Source organism: Embiotoca jacksoni, unplaced genomic scaffold (assembly GCF_022577435.1).
Source record: "Embiotoca jacksoni isolate LCO1_2020_lvr unplaced genomic scaffold, fEmbJac1.0.p SCAF_12, whole genome shotgun sequence".
NCBI lineage: Eukaryota > Metazoa > Chordata > Actinopteri > Embiotocidae > Embiotoca > Embiotoca jacksoni.
Genome location: NW_027185252.1, coordinates 2,581,878 through 2,598,844, shown reverse-complemented (window position 1 = coordinate 2,598,844; position 16,967 = coordinate 2,581,878). Strand labels below are relative to the sequence as shown.

General features: G+C 43.1%; 1 protein-coding gene across 1 annotated transcript; it reads left to right on the top strand.

Annotated features, from left to right (window-relative positions):
- Positions 1-1,522: 1,522 nt before the first annotated feature.
- Positions 1,523-9,297, top strand: LOC138195123 (uncharacterized). Its single transcript, XM_069144209.1, has 6 exons — positions 1,523-1,785; positions 3,907-4,034; positions 4,829-4,856; positions 5,355-5,393; positions 6,131-6,224; positions 6,325-9,297. Exons 1-6 carry the CDS (start codon positions 1,722-1,724, stop codon positions 6,686-6,688), a joined length of 717 nt encoding a protein of 238 aa, XP_069000310.1. The 5' UTR covers positions 1,523-1,721; the 3' UTR covers positions 6,689-9,297.
- Positions 9,298-16,967: the final 7,670 nt, after the last annotated feature.

The window sequence follows — 16,967 nt, the reverse complement described above, 5'->3', positions numbered from 1 at the left end:
GTTATAATACACTTTATGCCTGTCAGTACCTAACGACAACAGCAGGTGTTAGCCGAGTCAAAGACAATAGATTTATCATTATCAGCATGACTTGTCAGTGGGAACAAGGAGGAGACTGACAGGCGTGACTGGGCACGTGCCCCAAGACCGCAGCTTTCCTATAAAAGGCTCGAGTGACGTTGCACTTATCAGAAGGGACGCGTGTCGTGGATGAAGGAGAACGGCAGCCGGTAGACGTCCTCATAGCTTCCTTTCAAGCTGGAAATACACTGAACCCTGAGAAAGACAAGCGGCATACGGCCATTCATTCATCGGCAGCTGGAGTTTATCGCTATGCACGGAGCAGGTTTTTGTTTTGCCAGGATGACGCAGTTTACATGTCACCTGTTGATCTCTGGTAAGTTTACTAGAACTTTTTATTGAATAATTATAGCGACATAGCCCGCAAATAGATTAGAGTGAGTTATCTGTGTGCAGTGGTTTATCTGATGTACACCGGAGAGATATGTAGGTTATTGAATCAGATGAGTCACAACTGAAGCTGCCCTCTCTGTTCCTCCTTTTAGAGGGGGGATTCACAAATAGGTTTAATTAATCCAAGCTGAACAACACGCTACTCGAGGACTAATTTATTGGATGTCTGTTTTTTATTATTATTATTATTATTGTTATTATTTTTATTGTTGAGCCATAGCGTTTCTTCTGTGATGGTGCATCACTCTCCGAGAGTCTGCAGTTCAGGTAAGGACAGGCCAACTTCATTTATAGCCACTAATTTACCAATAATAACCTGAATATCAACTTGTAAAACTACTAATAACCTGAAGATGAACTTACAAAACAAACAATAACCTGAATATTAACTTGTAAAACAAACAATAACCTGAATATTAACTTGTAAAACCACCAATAACCTGAATATTAACTTTTTAAACCACCAATAACCTGAATATTAACTTTTTAAACCACCAATAACCTGAATATTAACTTGTAAAACAAACAATAACACGAATATTAGCTGTGTATTAACTGTATTTCCAAAGGTTTGGAAAGTTAGTGTGACTCATGGGACTGCCTAAATATGACAGATACCAGTCTGTGATAATCCATCAAGAAATTACAGTTTTATTACCATTATAATAAAAATAATTTACAATTTTCACTTTTTTTTCTCAAATATTAGAACAAATTTAATGAAAGTCAGGTGTATTGACCATAAATTAAAAAAATTAAAAAAAAAAAAAAAAGTGTAAAACCAGTGTCAGTAAGTTGGAATCAAGTTGGATGACGAGGTTTGGGAAAAAAAACATTTTTGATTAATTTTCCATTGGAAAATATGAAATGGTTTAAAAAAAAAAAATATTCTGGCTAAAATATGACAGATACCAGTTATAATACACTTTATGCCTGTCAGTACCTAACGACAACAGCAGGTGGTAGCCGAGTCAAAGACAATAGATTTATCATTATCAGCATGTTGTTTCAGTGGAAACAAGGAGGAGACTGACAGGGGTGACTGGGCACGTGCCCCAAGACCGCAGCTTTCCTATAAAAGGCTCGAGTGACGTTGCACTTATCAGAAGGGACGCGTGTCGTGGATGAAGGAGAACGGCAGCCGGTAGACGTCCTCATAGCTTCCTTTCAAGCTGGAAATACACTGAACCCTGAGAAAGACATGCGGCATACGGCCATTCATTCATCGGCAGCTGGAGTTCATCGCTATGCACGGAGCAGGTTTTTGTTTTGCCAGGATGACGCAGTTTACATGTCACCTGTTGATCTCCGGTAAGTTTACTAGAACTTTTTATTGAATAATTATAGCGACATAGCCCGCAAATAGATTAGAGTGAGTTATCTGTGTGCAGTGGTTTATCTGATGTACACCGGAGAGATATGTAGGTTATTGAATCAGATGAGTCACAACTGAAGCTGCCCTCTCTGTTCCTCCTTTTAGAGGGGGGATTCACAAATAGGTTTAATTAATCCAAGCTTTACAACACGCTACTCGAGGACTAATTTATTGGATGTCTTTTTTTAATTATTATTATATTTATTGTTGAGCCATAGCATTTCTTCTGTGATGGTGCATCACTCTCCGAGAGTCTGCAGCTTCAGGTTAGGACAGACCAACTTCATTTATAGCCTATAGGCTTGTACAGTTATGTCCTGTACAAACCAGTTCTCCGCAAACATCAGACAATTAAAACAAATGCAACTTCCCCCAAGAGATTAAAGTAAATTGAGCAAATCACAAACGAGGAAACATGCAGGGCGCATTAATTAACGCAATGAATGAACTAATACTGGAAATTAAACTCTCTAAAGTGATGGTAGCAGCGGGGAACACCAGATCGTGCGTAAAAGTGAACCAGGTCAGACCTCTCGGGCTTTACAGTGACTCCGCACCAGACAGAAGCGCATGGGCCATTTCTGTAAAATAAAATGATTCTCCAGGAGGTGGCGCAGGGAAGATTAAAAGCCATTGGAAATATTTGGTATGAAGTCAAAGCAGCTAAGAAAACTTTGGGCACAATTTCGAGGCTCTGGTGCAGTGCGGTGTGACTGAAACTCATTTTGTGTTGAATAACTGATTTCCATGGAGTATACTTAAGTAACACAGTAAGCCAACTAACGGATTACTTAATATGATGATGGGAGTCTTGAGTAGGGAGCATTGTCAAATTTGTTATTTTAGCTGTGTGCTTAGGGTCATTGTCTTGTTGGAAGGTGAACCTTCGGCCCAGTCTGAGGTCCAGAGCACTCTGGAAGAGGTTTTCTTCCAGGATATCTCTGTACTTGGCCGCATTCATCTTTCCTTCAATTGCAACCAGTCTTCCTGTCCCTGCAGCTGAAAAACACCCCCATAGCATGATGCTGCCACCACCATGTTTCACTGTTGGGATTGTATTGGGCAGGTGATGAGCAGTGCCTGGTTTTCTCCACACATACCGCTTAGAATTAACGCCAAAAAGTTCAATCTTGGTCTCATCAGACCAGAGAATCTTATTTCTCATAGTCTGGGAGTCCTTCATGTGTTTTTTGGCAAACTCTATGCGGGCTTTCATATGTCTTGCACTGAGGAGAGGCTTCCGTCGGGCCACTCTGCCATAAAGCCCCGACTGGTGGAGGGCTGCAGTGATAGTTGACTTTGTGGAACTTTCTCCCATCTCCCTAGTGCATCTCTGGAGCTCAGCCACAGTGATCTTTGGGTTCTTCTTTACCTCTCTCACCAAGGCTCTTCTCCCACGATTGCTCAGTTTGGCTGGACGGCCAGGTCTAGGAAGAGTTCTGGTCGTCCCAAACTTCTTCCATTTAAGGATTATGGAGGCCACTGTGCTCTTAGGAACCTTGAGTGCTGCAGAAATTATTTTGTAACCTTGGCCAGATCTGTGCCTTGCCACAATTCTGTCTCTGAGCTCCTTGGACAGTTCCTTCGACCTCATGATTCTCATTTGCTCTGACATGCACTGTGAGCTGTAAGGTCTTATATAGACAGGTGTGTGCCTTTCCTAATCAAGTCCAATCAGTTTAATTAAACACAGCTGGACTCCAATGAAAGAGTAGAACCATCTCAAGGAGGATAAGAAGAAATGGACAGCATGTGAGTTAAATATGAATGTCACAGCAAAGGGTCTGAATACTTATGACCATGTGATATTTCAGTTTTTCTTTTTTAATAAATTTGCACAAATTTCTACATTTCTGTTTTTTTCTGTCAAGATGGGGTGCTGAGTGTACATTAATGAGAAATAAAATGAACTTTTTTGATTTTAGAAAATGGCTGCAATGAAACAAAGAGTGAAAAATTTAAAGGGGTCTGAATACTTTCCGTACCCACTGTATACCTGGAATAAAGGCCACGGCCAAATCACGCTTCTGCTGATGTTTTTGTCTTGTCTTTCCCAGCTGTCGTAGTACAGCTCTGCTTTGCACAAGACATTCCTTGCAATGTCACTCAGGAGCCTGGAGGGACCCGTTATAGCATCCCCAAGCTCGAGGGAACCGACTGCACGTACTCGTGGAGCGACAGCAACGTAAGTCACACAAGCCAGAGGTGCTCAGTTTAGCCTTTTCAGATTATTTGTTTTTCTGACATGAGGCGTCTCTAAATTTTAAAAATCCCAGGGCACAACACCATCTTAGATAAACGTTTCTCATGACAAACATTTTGACGTGACGCAGGACGAAAAGCAAGACAGTGAAACGAATAATGTTGACGTTGCCTGGGTAGTATGTGACACACGTTTGCAGTTGCAGTCATGTGCTTGACAAATACTGAGTCACACAGATGAATTGCAGGTAAATCTCTCAAAAAATGTTTTGATCCCCTGGTCCTCCTGTCCACATGCCAAAGTGTCTTTGGGTAAGATAATGAAACCCTAACATTTGTGTATGAGTAGGTGAATGGGTGGCAAACTGTAAAGCGCTTGTAAAAAAGTGCTGTACGAGTTCAGACCATTTTCATGTGATTCATGAGCTTGTTTTAAATGTAGATCTTTTGATTCCAGTGTTTCTGGAGGTCACTCTCTATTCAATCTTAATTTCTGATTTTGATTGCGTTGCTGCTGTGATTTTGTCATCTTCCACCTGTTGACTTTAGGAACGTGTGCTGGCGCATCAGGAGGGGCATCTAAAAGTGTGAACATGGCATGTTAATGTGGAGAGTTACAGTCTAATCCCTATTGATTGTGAGGGAGATTATGAGAGATTATGAGTTTTAGATTCCTCTTCAATTACTTTTAACCCGACACGTGGCATTTCAGCCGAAGTGGGGAGCCTGAAAGCATCATTCTGCTTAACAATCATCTCTTCTTTTATTTCTGCTCAGGGATATGAATACACTGTGAACTGTTTCAGTAAGTATCTGTTTTCTTATCACGTCACAGGTAGTTTATAATGTGTTTCCCATACCATTGTCTTGGGAGGGCGGGCCTGCAGTTATGTTTACTTACTTGCTGCACACCTGTTTCATTTCAGCTCAGTGTGTGACTCGCTCATGTGTTTTTCTGTCACTGAAAGTCGCACTAATTTGTGTGTTTCTCTGCTCTGCTGCGGGTCTGTGTTTTTAATGAAGGGTCTGTGCTTTGCTAACACAGAGACACAGAAGGTAGACACAGGTGAACGTCACCCAAGTTGATGAACTACACTCGTTACATGACTGTAAAAAACGTGGAGTAAAAGCCTAAAGTTTAAGCGATAAGCGGGGCGGGATGGCTGTCTGCCCCAAGGGAAACACTGTACACTGTATTTATTTCCATTTCCATCTTAATGTTTAGTTTTCTTTATTTATTTTGACGTTAAATATATTTTACTTGAATCAGTGTTCTGATGTAAGAGTGTCTCCTTTTTTCCAGCCACCTGCATTGAAAAGACTGTGCATCAGAAGAAAGGAGGTCAGAAACAACTACAGGAAACTAATTATAAATAAGATTTGTAACAGAGTTACATTGGAGAAGAGGTTACCTAAAAATCAGATAAGACTCAGATGTGAAACGTGATCTGAACTGAGCTGGAACGCATAAAGTCTCAGACTCAGTTAATCAGTAAACAGGAATTAGGGACACATGACATAATCTTACAGTGAGTGAACACTGCGGTTGCAAAAATTGTAAAGAATGCACCTCATATCACTTTCCATTTAATTGCTGTCTAGTCATGTAGCCCTGTTTATTTGACATTTGTAAGTATGACCCCCTCTTAGTCCCAGTTAGAGTGGAGCTGGTAAGTGTGTATTATCTACACAATCTGTTCAGGACAGGAAGTGGGTTTTTAAAAGTGTGATGAGTCTGACAGTCTTACAGTCTAACACATGGAAGTTGACACAAGGTCACAAGATGAACATTTCCAAGGACAAATACACTTTTTGCTTTCTTGCTAAGAGTTAGATTCAGATTTAGAGTAAGAAAGTGAGCACCCAATCTGACCTATCACCCTCACGTGCACCAGATATAAGGGCCAGTCGGGGCTGATGCAATAGACTAGGTGCACGACCAACATGTTGAACTTCTTTAAGAGGCCTACGTGGCTCCTTGTTGTGTAGATTTCAATTTAAATTAGGTAAGAATTGACATAAAATAAACCGTTATCTGTTTTTCTGTGTATTAACTGACGAACTGTGTGCTCTTCATAGCGACTCCCCGCAACCACTGGAGTGTGTTGATCGTTTTCGTGGTTTGGGTTCTGGGGTATAATGGGCCACGCGCTTTCATTCTGGCCATTCGCAGGTACAGTATTGTTAATCGCATTTGATATGAAGTATGGAAATCACTGACTGCCCTGATCTGACATGTTTTCTAATAAATCTCTGTTGTTGTTTGCACGCAGAGGTGAAATACTCCTTTTCATGATGCTGCAGAACAATCTCCAAGTCGTGGAGCCGGAGGCGGGGCGTCGACCTCCCAGGAGGACGGAGCCGGAGGCGGGGCGACGACCGCGTTGGAGGCAGCAGGAGCCGGAGGCGGGGCGTCGACCGCGACAGAGGCAGCAGGAGCCGGAGGCGGGGCGTCGACCGCGACAGAGGCAGCAGGAGCCGGAGGCGGGGCGTCGACCTCCCAGGAGGACGGAGCCGGAGGCGGGGCGACGACCGCGTTGGAGGCAGCAGGAGCCGGAGGCGGGGCGTCGACCGCGACAGAGGCAGCAGGGGCCGGTGGCGGGGCGTCGACCACGTCGGAGGCAGCAGGAGCCGTAGGTGGGGCGACGACCCCGCCGGAGGCAGCAGGAGCCGGAGGCAGCAGGAGCCGGAGGCAGCAGGAGCCGGAGGCGGGGCGTCGACCACGCCGGAGGCAGCAGGGGCTGGGCATAGCGTGGCTAGAAGGATGTTTCCATCCAGTTAATCTGGTGGCAGTGCCCCAAGTATATTCAATATATCCATTTTATTAGTCAACTGCCTTTGCTGTATAAAGGCTCGGCTTCCACCGGGACTGGCTGTGTCTTGTTCCGGCTCCGACACGGCCACCAGTAGCTGATCGCTGCTATTTTACAAAGCTTTTTAAACCACCAGACGCGAGCAGCGCGCGTCCGAACCACCGTGTTCCGCTTTGCCGAAAATAAACGTGGAGTGCATTTTTGACGGAAGTTGCGCAGGAGCACACCGGTTTTTAAAATACCACACTGCGGCTCCTGGTCGTACATCACATCACTACATCAACGTCTAACTATTCACTGCTCTTTCAAGTAGGACACAAAAATGCACTGTATGTAAATTATAGTTGCAAAATCATTCAGTTTACCTGCGGAGTCATAAAGTCACAGACCCGTGCTCGGTGGAATCCACGTGCAAGCTTCACTTTACTGTTTCAATAGTACTTCTACATTGACGCTAAAACTCAAAGCTGTTCTCACTCTGCATTCAAATATTCTTAACAATAATCTACTGCTTCTTCTGAACATTCCTCCAGTTTGTCCTGATGTCCTGTTTAAGCTCAGACTCAGTGGCAAACTTTTGTTTCTTCTCAAACACCAGCAACCGTCTCAGCTTTCCGTTATGTTTTATAAAGCAGCATTTCAGTTCGGTTACTAAACTTTGTCTTGCAAAAAAAACAAACCCAAATGTTATTGAAACCTGACTTCCACAGCCAATTTGTGCTTTTCAATAACTTTTGCAAGGAAGGATTTTGAGGCCGACGGTCTCTCTGCAACACTAGAAAGTGCACTTACAGAACCAAGACCAGTAACAATGCAGTTCCCCAGGTCCAAACAGAACACCATGTATGTAGCCTACTGTGTCTTTGAGAACCTAATCTGTGTTGCAGACTCACAGGCCTCGTTCAGACTGACAGCCACGAAACCAGCGTAGCTACGCGTATGTCGTTACCACAGCAACCAAAACAGATAAAGGCTGGTGAAGTCTGGACACACCAGATCCGATTCGCTGACTTGCAAATAACCGACAATCCGTCCAAAAGATCCGATTTGAAAAAGAAATCAGATGTTCTGCAGTTTGACCGAAGCCGCGATGGGGCGCCAGAGCTCTCCACTAGCATTACAACAACCCCTCCGACGTGGACCCGAAACCTTCTCAGTTAGTCATTTCTTTGCTTTTTGATAATCATGTGTAGCGAATTAAAAATGTCTATGCCAAGTACAGCACTGTTACATATTTTAAGAGGAGTGTCGCCTCAGATTTTCGTACGATTCCCAATCAGACGTTTACATTGAGCACAGACCCCCAAAGCACTTACATCAATGCACTTTTTATTCAACACCAACAAGTGCCATTCCAATGTATTAACTATGCATGTCGTTCTTATGCAATGTATTATAAAGGACACCTTTCCAAAGGTTTGGAAAGTTAGTGCGACTCATGGGACTGCCTCTTTACTAAAACATTCGTGAAAAACGTAATGTGGTTCCAGCTAACGCTCAGGAAGCCGTCCTTTTCTTTTTTAACAAGGATGTAACGGCCTACGTCTTTTTTACTACAGACTGTTGATACCTCATTAAATGGTTTCGGAGATGCGAGTTCTTCACAGTTTTTACATCCAGTGCCTTCAGTGGAACGGCGTCCACCACGATCATTTTCTCTCAGACGTCGTGGTCGGTTCACGGTAGATTAGCGTGACTAAAGCTTCATGCGTCCACAGTTTAAAGCCACTAAAAAAAAAAGGCACATATTTGGATCAGATGATTTTATTAATCGTATTGTATTATTTTGGTGGAAATCGATTTATTTAAAACACAGCTCTATGTCTTAATTATCACGATGAATATACACCTATACACAGGTGTATTCATGTTTTTTTTTACTAAATGTTTGATAATGATAAGACTTATAAATAAATACGAGTTTAAATTAATTAAATTCTAAACAGTATTTTGTGAACGTAGTTTGTCCTGTTGAAGTGAAACTGATGTTTTTATCTCGTCAGATTTGGAAGTTTAGGATCAAAACTTGACATTGAGACTTTTTTTTCTCCTCCACACTGGTCTCCACCCCGCCCTCCCCCGTGCCTCTACACTTTGCTTTTCCACTTCTATACCCCTCCTCCCACTTTGCCAAGTTTACACTTCTCCACCCCTCCTCCCATCTTGCCACTTTACACTTTTCCACCTCTCAGTTTCTCCTCCACATCCATCCCTTCCCCTCCCCCTGCGCCTCCCCAATTTGGTTGCCCACTCTCCACCTCTCCACCCCTCTTCCCATCTTGACATCTGAATCTGTAATTTCAATCTACGTAATTTAAACATCAGTTTCAACTGTACACGGGATGTACTTGATTGCATTATATTGTGAAGCGGTGCAGACATTGTGTGTGTGTAGCTTTGTACTGTATCACAAGTCACTCTGTAACCCTGCTTGCTTTGACTTTATTTCTCTTTAACTATTTTCTATCATTGCTATTAAAGCATCTCTATTAGAAAATGAGTGGTGTTGTTTTATTTTTATTTTTGCTGTGCAGTAAAATGTTTGTGCATCACTTTCTTATGACGTCATCCCTCTGCGACAGTCTTGCGAGAGGACATGACTCAGCTGTCTGTGGTTCTGTCATAATTAGCTGCCCAGGCAATTTCTTCTGGAGACTGCAGGGTGGATGAGCAGAGGCTTAGGTGGCATGGGGACATGTAACTGGCACAAACCGGCCGGGGCAGGACACAAGCAGAGAGTTAGCTGGAGGCAAAACTTATGTCATGTGGTTATTAAAATCTTTGTGAGTCACTTTCTTATGATGTCATCCCTCTGGGACAGTCTTGGGAGAGGACATGACTCAGCTGTTTATGTTTCCATCAGTGACCCTGATCTTTCCTACATGAAGAGCACAATGAGGGCTTTATGCCTTCTCTGCCCCTTCAGACTGCAATCTTACACAAGTACTTCCATTATTTTCTCTTAGCTGGAGGCAAAACTGATCATGTCATGAAGGAACACACACACACACACACACACACACACACACACACCAGCAGTGAAGGAATGTCAAGCTGATAATACTGGGAAACACAATGGCCAGGGAGGTTTATAAGTATTTATACCATGGGGAGAGGGAGAGGGGGGTGTAGGAATAGTATGGGGAGAGGGGAGGGGAGCACGAGGCAAGACAGGGAACATGCAATAAATCTGACAAATGGCCGCCAGCCATCAGGAGATGGGAGATAAGAGTGAAAATGTGCTACCTGGGTGTGGTTACACGGAGAACTCCAAAGAAACCACAATGAACACATCGGGCAAGCATTATCACACTATCACACACTGATAGTCCATCATACGACGAGCACTCATACACACACAATAAACAACTTTTGACATTTAGACTTTGTAGATTGGGTGTTTTCATCAATCAATCAAATGTGGTGCAGCTCCTCCAGAATCTCTGTGCAGTAGCAGACACTGGTCTGGGTCTGTTGCGTCTGCGACTCACTGCCTCACCCTCACGGTTTTCAGGTTCCTTGAATTCTGTGGTTGCGTGTCCATATTGCACGGGCTCAGATGGGAGGTCCCTGGCCTCCAGGACGGATTCCTCAGCCAAATTGACCTGCTGGGGAAGCTGTACTCCTTGAAGCGAGGTATCACGATCGGTTCTTTTTTGTCGATCATGTAGCCTGGAGAAAAATTGGTGTTTTTTTCAGTCTGCTGTAATAATTGACCCACTGTTTGTTATGATTGTTTGTATAATTTAAAAATAAGTTTGAAGAAATGGAGCACAAAAAATAACTTACCAGAAGGACACTGGTGTTGTTTACTGTCACCAGCACCAGGTTGGTCTGTTCCAGTATCTCTCTGCAGTCTTCCATGAGCTGTTTAATATGACAGTATGTCATAACAATTGACTGCGGATTGCCAAAAGTTTTTTCCCTTCGAGTCTTTTGGCTGATTTCTGGCTTCCCTAAACTCTTTAAAAAGTCTGAACGCGACACACTCAGCGATCCTGTTCGCATCAGGTCTGTGGGCAGCCTGGCCGTGAGTCATGAACAGTCTGTGCATGGATGAAAAGATCAGTATCCCATCTTATTATTCAGTATTACATGTGTGTGTGGCGCTTGTGGGTTGTGTGGTACCTGTGATGTAAAGTGGGCCTTGTACAGCAGTATTGTGAGCCAGTGATGCTGTAGGAGTAGCAGCAGGTGGATCCACAATTGAAGTGTTCAGATCTGCAGGACTCGCAAAAACATGGACTGTCTCTATGTGCTGTATCAGTCCAATTGCCCCCCAGACCTTCACACCACACTGCTCACGGCACTCTTCAACGTGGAAGTCAGACAAGTGCTGAGAGTAATCCTCACTACTCACTACTCTGCTACACAAACAGCATGCGAGTGTGTCCGGCGTCGCTGATGCTGAAGGAGTCCCTGAAGTGGTCTGTCCAGCGGGCTCGTTGGTTGCTGAGGTGCCCTGTGGAGCGGTGTGGTGGCATCTGGCCTCCAGCTCTGGAACCGCCCGGCTGACTCTCACGGCTTTGCGAGGTTCTTGCCGTGGACTCCGGCTGCTCAGTTGACTGGGAGAAAAGAGTTCACATTTTTACTCAGCCTGACAACACATGTACTGAATTTTGAATTCACGCTGTGAAACAATTTAAGCACAACCAATAAGAAAACAACGCATTTTCCGGTGGAAATATTTCAGTTAATATAGTTAATAAAACCCTAGCACAGGTTGAATCAATTAAATATCACCACCTACCTCATGATATCCACGTTTAAAATCAATCCGTTTGCCAAAGATGTCAAAGTTTCTGACAAACTGATTGAACACAGGAGTCAAAGGACAGGAGTCAAAGCGTTCAACGACAGCCCTCCATCTCCTCATCCCTGGTCTCTTGCCTGTGGAGAAAGTAAACTTCCCCTGGGCGTACAGGAGCATGACACCTGCCCAGTAGGAGTCTGGTTGACCCGTCTTTGGCATTCTGCAGATATCAGGGGCAAAATGTTACACAAAATATGGAATACAAGTTTTAAATGACAAATTTGCAATTAGAAATTAGGTGGAATTATTTATTGAACAACTTTACAATTAGATAACAGGTGGAATTACTTTATGAACAACTTTACAATGAGAAAACAAGTGAAATTACTTCATCAACAACTGCTCAAATCAGGCAACACAACTTTTTTTTTTTACTTCAGAGTTATGTAAAGGAAAAGAACAGTACTCTGTAACAGGACACAATACAGTAAGCTGCTGACATTTATCAGTAATTTTGATTAATTTTCCATTGGAAATCTGAAATGGTTTCAAAAAAAATTCTGACTAAAATATGACAGATACCAGTTATAATACACTTTATGCCTGTCAGCACCTAACGAGAACAGCAGGTGGTAGCCGAGTCAAAGACAATAGATTTATCATTATCAGCATGTTGTTTCAGTGGGAACAAGGAGGAGACTGACAGGGGTGAGTGGGCACGTGCCCCTAGACCGCAGCTTTCCTCTGAAAGGCTCGAGTGCGGCTGTCTTTATCAGAAGTGACGCGTTTCGTGGATGAAGGAGAACGGTAGCAGGTAGACGTCCTCGTAGCTTCCTTTCAAGCTGGAAATACACTGAACTCTGAGAAAGACAAGCGGCATACGGCCATTCATTCATCGGCAGCTGGAGTTCATCGCTATGCACGGAGCAGGTTTTTGTTTTGCCAGGATGACGCAGTTTACATGTCACCTGTTGATCTCTGGTAAGTTTACTGTAAATTTTTATTGAATAATTATAGCGACATAGCCCGCAAATAGATTAGAGTGAGTTATCTGTGTGCAGTGGTTTATCTGATGTACACCGGAGAGATATGTAGGTTATTGCATCAGATGAGTCACAACTGAAGCATCCTTCTCTGTTCCTCCTTTTAGAGGAAATAGGTTGCGTTAATCCAAGCTGTACAACACGCTACTCGAGGACTAATTTATTGGATGTCTGTTTTTTATTATTATTATATTTATTGTTGAGCCATAGCGTTTCTTCTGTGATGGTGCATCACTCTCCGAGAGTCTGCAGCTTCAGGTTAGGACAGACCAACTTCATTTATAGCCTATAGGCTTGTACAGTTATGTCCTGTACAAACCAGTTCTCCGCAAACATCAGACAATTAAAACAAATGCAACTTCCCCCAAGAGATTAAAGTAAATTGAGCAAATCACAAACGAGGAAACATGCAGGGCGCATTAATTAACGCAATGAATGAACTAATACTGGAAATTAAACTCTCTAAAGTGATGGTAGCAGCAGGGAACACCAGATCGTGCGTAAAAGTGAACCAGGTCAGACCTCTCGGGCTTTACAGTGACTCCGCACCAGACAGAAGCGCATGGGCCATTTCTGTAAAATAAAATGATTCTCCATGAGGTGGCGCAGGGAAGATTAAAAGCCATGGGAAATCTTTGGTATGAAGTCAAAGCAGCTAAGAAAACTTTGGGCACGATTTTGAGGCTCTGGTGCAGTGCGGTGTGACTGAAACTCATTTTGTGTTGAATAACTGATTTCCATGGAGTCCACTTAAGTAACACAGTAAGCCAACTAGCGGATTACTTAATATGATGATGGGAGTCTTGAGTAGGGAGCATTGTCAAATTTATAAACCAGGATTAACAGCACTCTGACCCAGTGGCATCAGTTTGTGTAAGATTAACATTGCTCCAGATAAATGTCAGGGTGGGGCACGTCAATTTATTGATGGATTATCACGGAGTGGTATCTGTCATATCTTGGTCAGAAATCTTTTTTTGAAACCATTTCATATTTTCCAATGGCAGCAAATAATAGCAAATAATCACACCGGCTGTCCTCCCGGGTCAAATGTGTCCGAATTTTCCATTATGCCTTACAAGCAGTCAAACCAGCAGGGTCACATTTGACCTGGGAGGACAGCCGGTGTGATCATTGCAGTATTATACCTGGAATAAAGGCCACGGCCAAATCACGCTTCTGCTGATGTTTTTGTCTTGTCTTTCCCAGCTGTAGTAGTACAGCTCTACTTTGCACAGGACATTCCTTGCAATGTCACTGAGGAGCCTGGAGGGACCTGTTATAGCATCCCCAAGCTCGAGGGAACCGACTGCACGTACTCGTGGAGCGACAGCCACGTAAGTCACACAAGCCAGAGGTGCTCAGTTTAGCCTTTTCAGATTATTTGTTTTTCTGACATGAGGCGTCTCTAAATTTTAAAAATCCCAGGGCACAACACCATCTTAGATAAACGTTTCTCATGACAAACATTTTGACGTGACGCAGGAGGAAAAGCAAGACAGTGAAACGAATAATGTTGACGTTGCCTGGGTAGTATGTGACACACGTTTGCAGTTGCAGTCATGTGCTTGACAAATACTGAGTCACACAGATGAATTGCAGGTAAATCTTTCAAAAAATGTTTTGATCCCGTGGTCCTCCTGTCCACATGCCAAAGTGTCTTTGGGTAAGATAATGAAACCCTAACATTTGTGTGTGAGTGGGTGAATGGGTGGCAAACTGTAAAGCGCTTGTAAAAAAGTGCTATACGAGTTCAGACCATTTTCATGTGATTCATGAGCTTGTTTTAAATGTAGATCTTTTGATTTCAGTGTTTCTGGAGGTCACTCTCTATTCAATCTTAATTTCTGATTTTGATTGCGTTGCTGCTGTGATTTTGTCATCTTCCACCTGTTGACTTTAGGAACGTGTGCTGGCGCATCAGGAGGGGCATCTAAAAGAGGTGGTGAACAAGAACAACACGTCTCTTCTGACCTCCGAATGCCTGTCGAACATCATTTACAGGCGTCATTGCGACTTGGAGGTAAAAGTGTGAACATGACATGTTAATGTGGAGAGTTGCAGTCTAATCCCTATTGATTGTGAGGGAGATTATGAGAGATAATGAGTTTTAGATTCCTCTTCAATTACTTTTAACCCGACACGTGGCATTTCAGCCGAAGTGGGGAGCCCGAAAGCATCATTCTGCTTAACAATCATCTCTTCTTTTATTTCTGCTCAGGGATATGAATACACTGTGAACTGTTCCAGTAAGTATCTGTTTTCTTATCATGTCACAGGTAGTTTATAATGTGTTTCCCATACCATTGTCTTGGTAGGGCGGGCCTGCAGTTATGTTTACTTATTTGCTGCACACCTGTTTCATTTCAGCTCAGTGTGTGACTCGCTCATGTGTTTTTCTGTCACTGAAAGTCGCACTAATTTGTGTGTTTCTCTGCTCTGCTGCGGGTCTGTGTTTTTAATGAAGGGCGGGGGCTGTGCTTTGCTAACACAGAGACACAGAAGGTAGACACAGGTGAACGTCACCCAAGTTGATGAACTACACTCGTTACATGACTGTAAAAAACGTGGAGTAAAAGCCTAAAGTTTAAGCGATAAGCGGGGCGGGATGGCTGTCTGCCCCAAGGGAAACACTGTACACTGTATTTATTTCCATTTCCATCTTAATGTTTAGTTTTCTTTCTTTATTTTGACGTTAAATATATTTTACTTGAATCAGTGTTCTGATGTAAGAGTGTCTTCTTTTTTCCAGCCACCTGCATTGAAAAGACTGTGCATCAGAAGAAAGGAGGTAAGAAACAACTACAGGAAACTAATTATAAATAAGATTTGTAACAGAGTTACATTGGAGAAGAGGTTACCTAAAAATCAGATAAGACTCAGATGTGAAACGTGATCTGAACTGAGCTGGAACGCATAAAGTCTCAGACTCAGTTAATCAGTAAACAGGAATTAGGGACACATGACATAATCTTACAGTGAGTGAATACTGCGGTTGCAAAAATTGTAAAGAATGCACCTCATATCACTTTCCATTTAATTGCTGTCTGGTCACGTAGCCCTGTTTATTTGACATTTGTAAGTATGACCCCCTCTTAGTCCCAGTTAGAGTGGAGCTGGTAAGTGTGTATTATCTACACAATCTATTCAGACAGGAAGTGGGTTTTTAAAAGTGTGATGAGTCTGACAGTCTTACAGTCTAACACATGGAAGTTGACACAAGGTCACAAGATGAACATTTCCAAGGACAAATACACTTTTTGCTTTCTTGCTAAGAGTTAGATTCAGACTTAGAGTAAGAAAGTGAGCACCCAATCTGACCTATCATCCTCACGTGCACCAGATATAAGGGCCAGTCGGGGCTGATGCAATAGACTAGGTGCACGACCAACATGTTGAACTTCTCTTCTAAGAGGCCTACGTGGCTCCTTGTTGTGTAGATTTCAATTTAAATTAGGTAAGAATTGTCATTGGACAGGTGACATAAAATAAACCGTTATCTGTTTTTCTGTGTATTAACTGACGAACTGTGTGCTCTTCATAGTGACTCCCCGCATCCACTGGATTGTGTTGATCGTTCCCTGTGTTGTCGTGGTGGTGGTTTTGGGGTATATCGGGTATATTCTCAGGTACAGTATTTTTGATCACGTTTGATATGAAGTATGGAAATCACTGACTGCCCTGATCTGACATGTTTTCTAATAAATCTCTGTTGCTGTTTGCAGGCAGAGGTGAAATACACCTTTTCATGATGCTGCAGAACAATCTCCAAATCGTGGTCGATGGGCGGGCACAGCGTGGCTAGAAGGATGTTTCCATCCAGTTAATCTGGTGGCAGTGCCCCAAGTATTGCAAAAAAACCAAACCCAAATGTTATTTAAACCTGACTTCCACAGCCAATTTGTGCCTTTCAATAACTTTTGCAAGGAAGTTTTTTGAGGCCGACGGTCTCGCTGCAACACTAGAAAGTGCACTTACAGAACCAAGACCAGTAACAATGCAGTTCCCCAGGTCCAAACAGAACACCATGTATGTAGCCTACTGTGTCTTTGAGAACCTAATCTGTGTAGCCGACTCACAGGCCTCGTTCAGACTGACAGCCACGAAACCAGCGTAGCTACGCGTACGTCGTTACCACAGCAACCAAAACAGATAAAGGCTGGTGAAGTCTGGACACACCAGATCCGATTCGCTGACTTGCAAATAACCGACAATCCGTCCAAAAGATCCAATTTGAAAAAGAAATCAGATGTTCTGCAGTTTGACCGAAGCCGCGATGGAGCGCCAGAGCTCTCCACTAGCATTAC

Excerpts from the sequence above, each read along its gene's own strand:
- LOC138195123 (XM_069144209.1), top strand. The coding sequence starts at position 1,722 with ATGCACGGAGCAGGTTTTTGTTTTGCCAGGATGACGCAGTTTACATGT. Across the intron at positions 1,786-3,906 it reads ATGTCACCTGTTGATCTCCG|CTGTCGTAGTACAGCTCTGC; the intron begins GTAAGTTTACTA and ends TGTCTTTCCCAG. Across the intron at positions 4,035-4,828 it reads ACTCGTGGAGCGACAGCAAC|GGATATGAATACACTGTGAA; the intron begins GTAAGTCACACA and ends ATTTCTGCTCAG.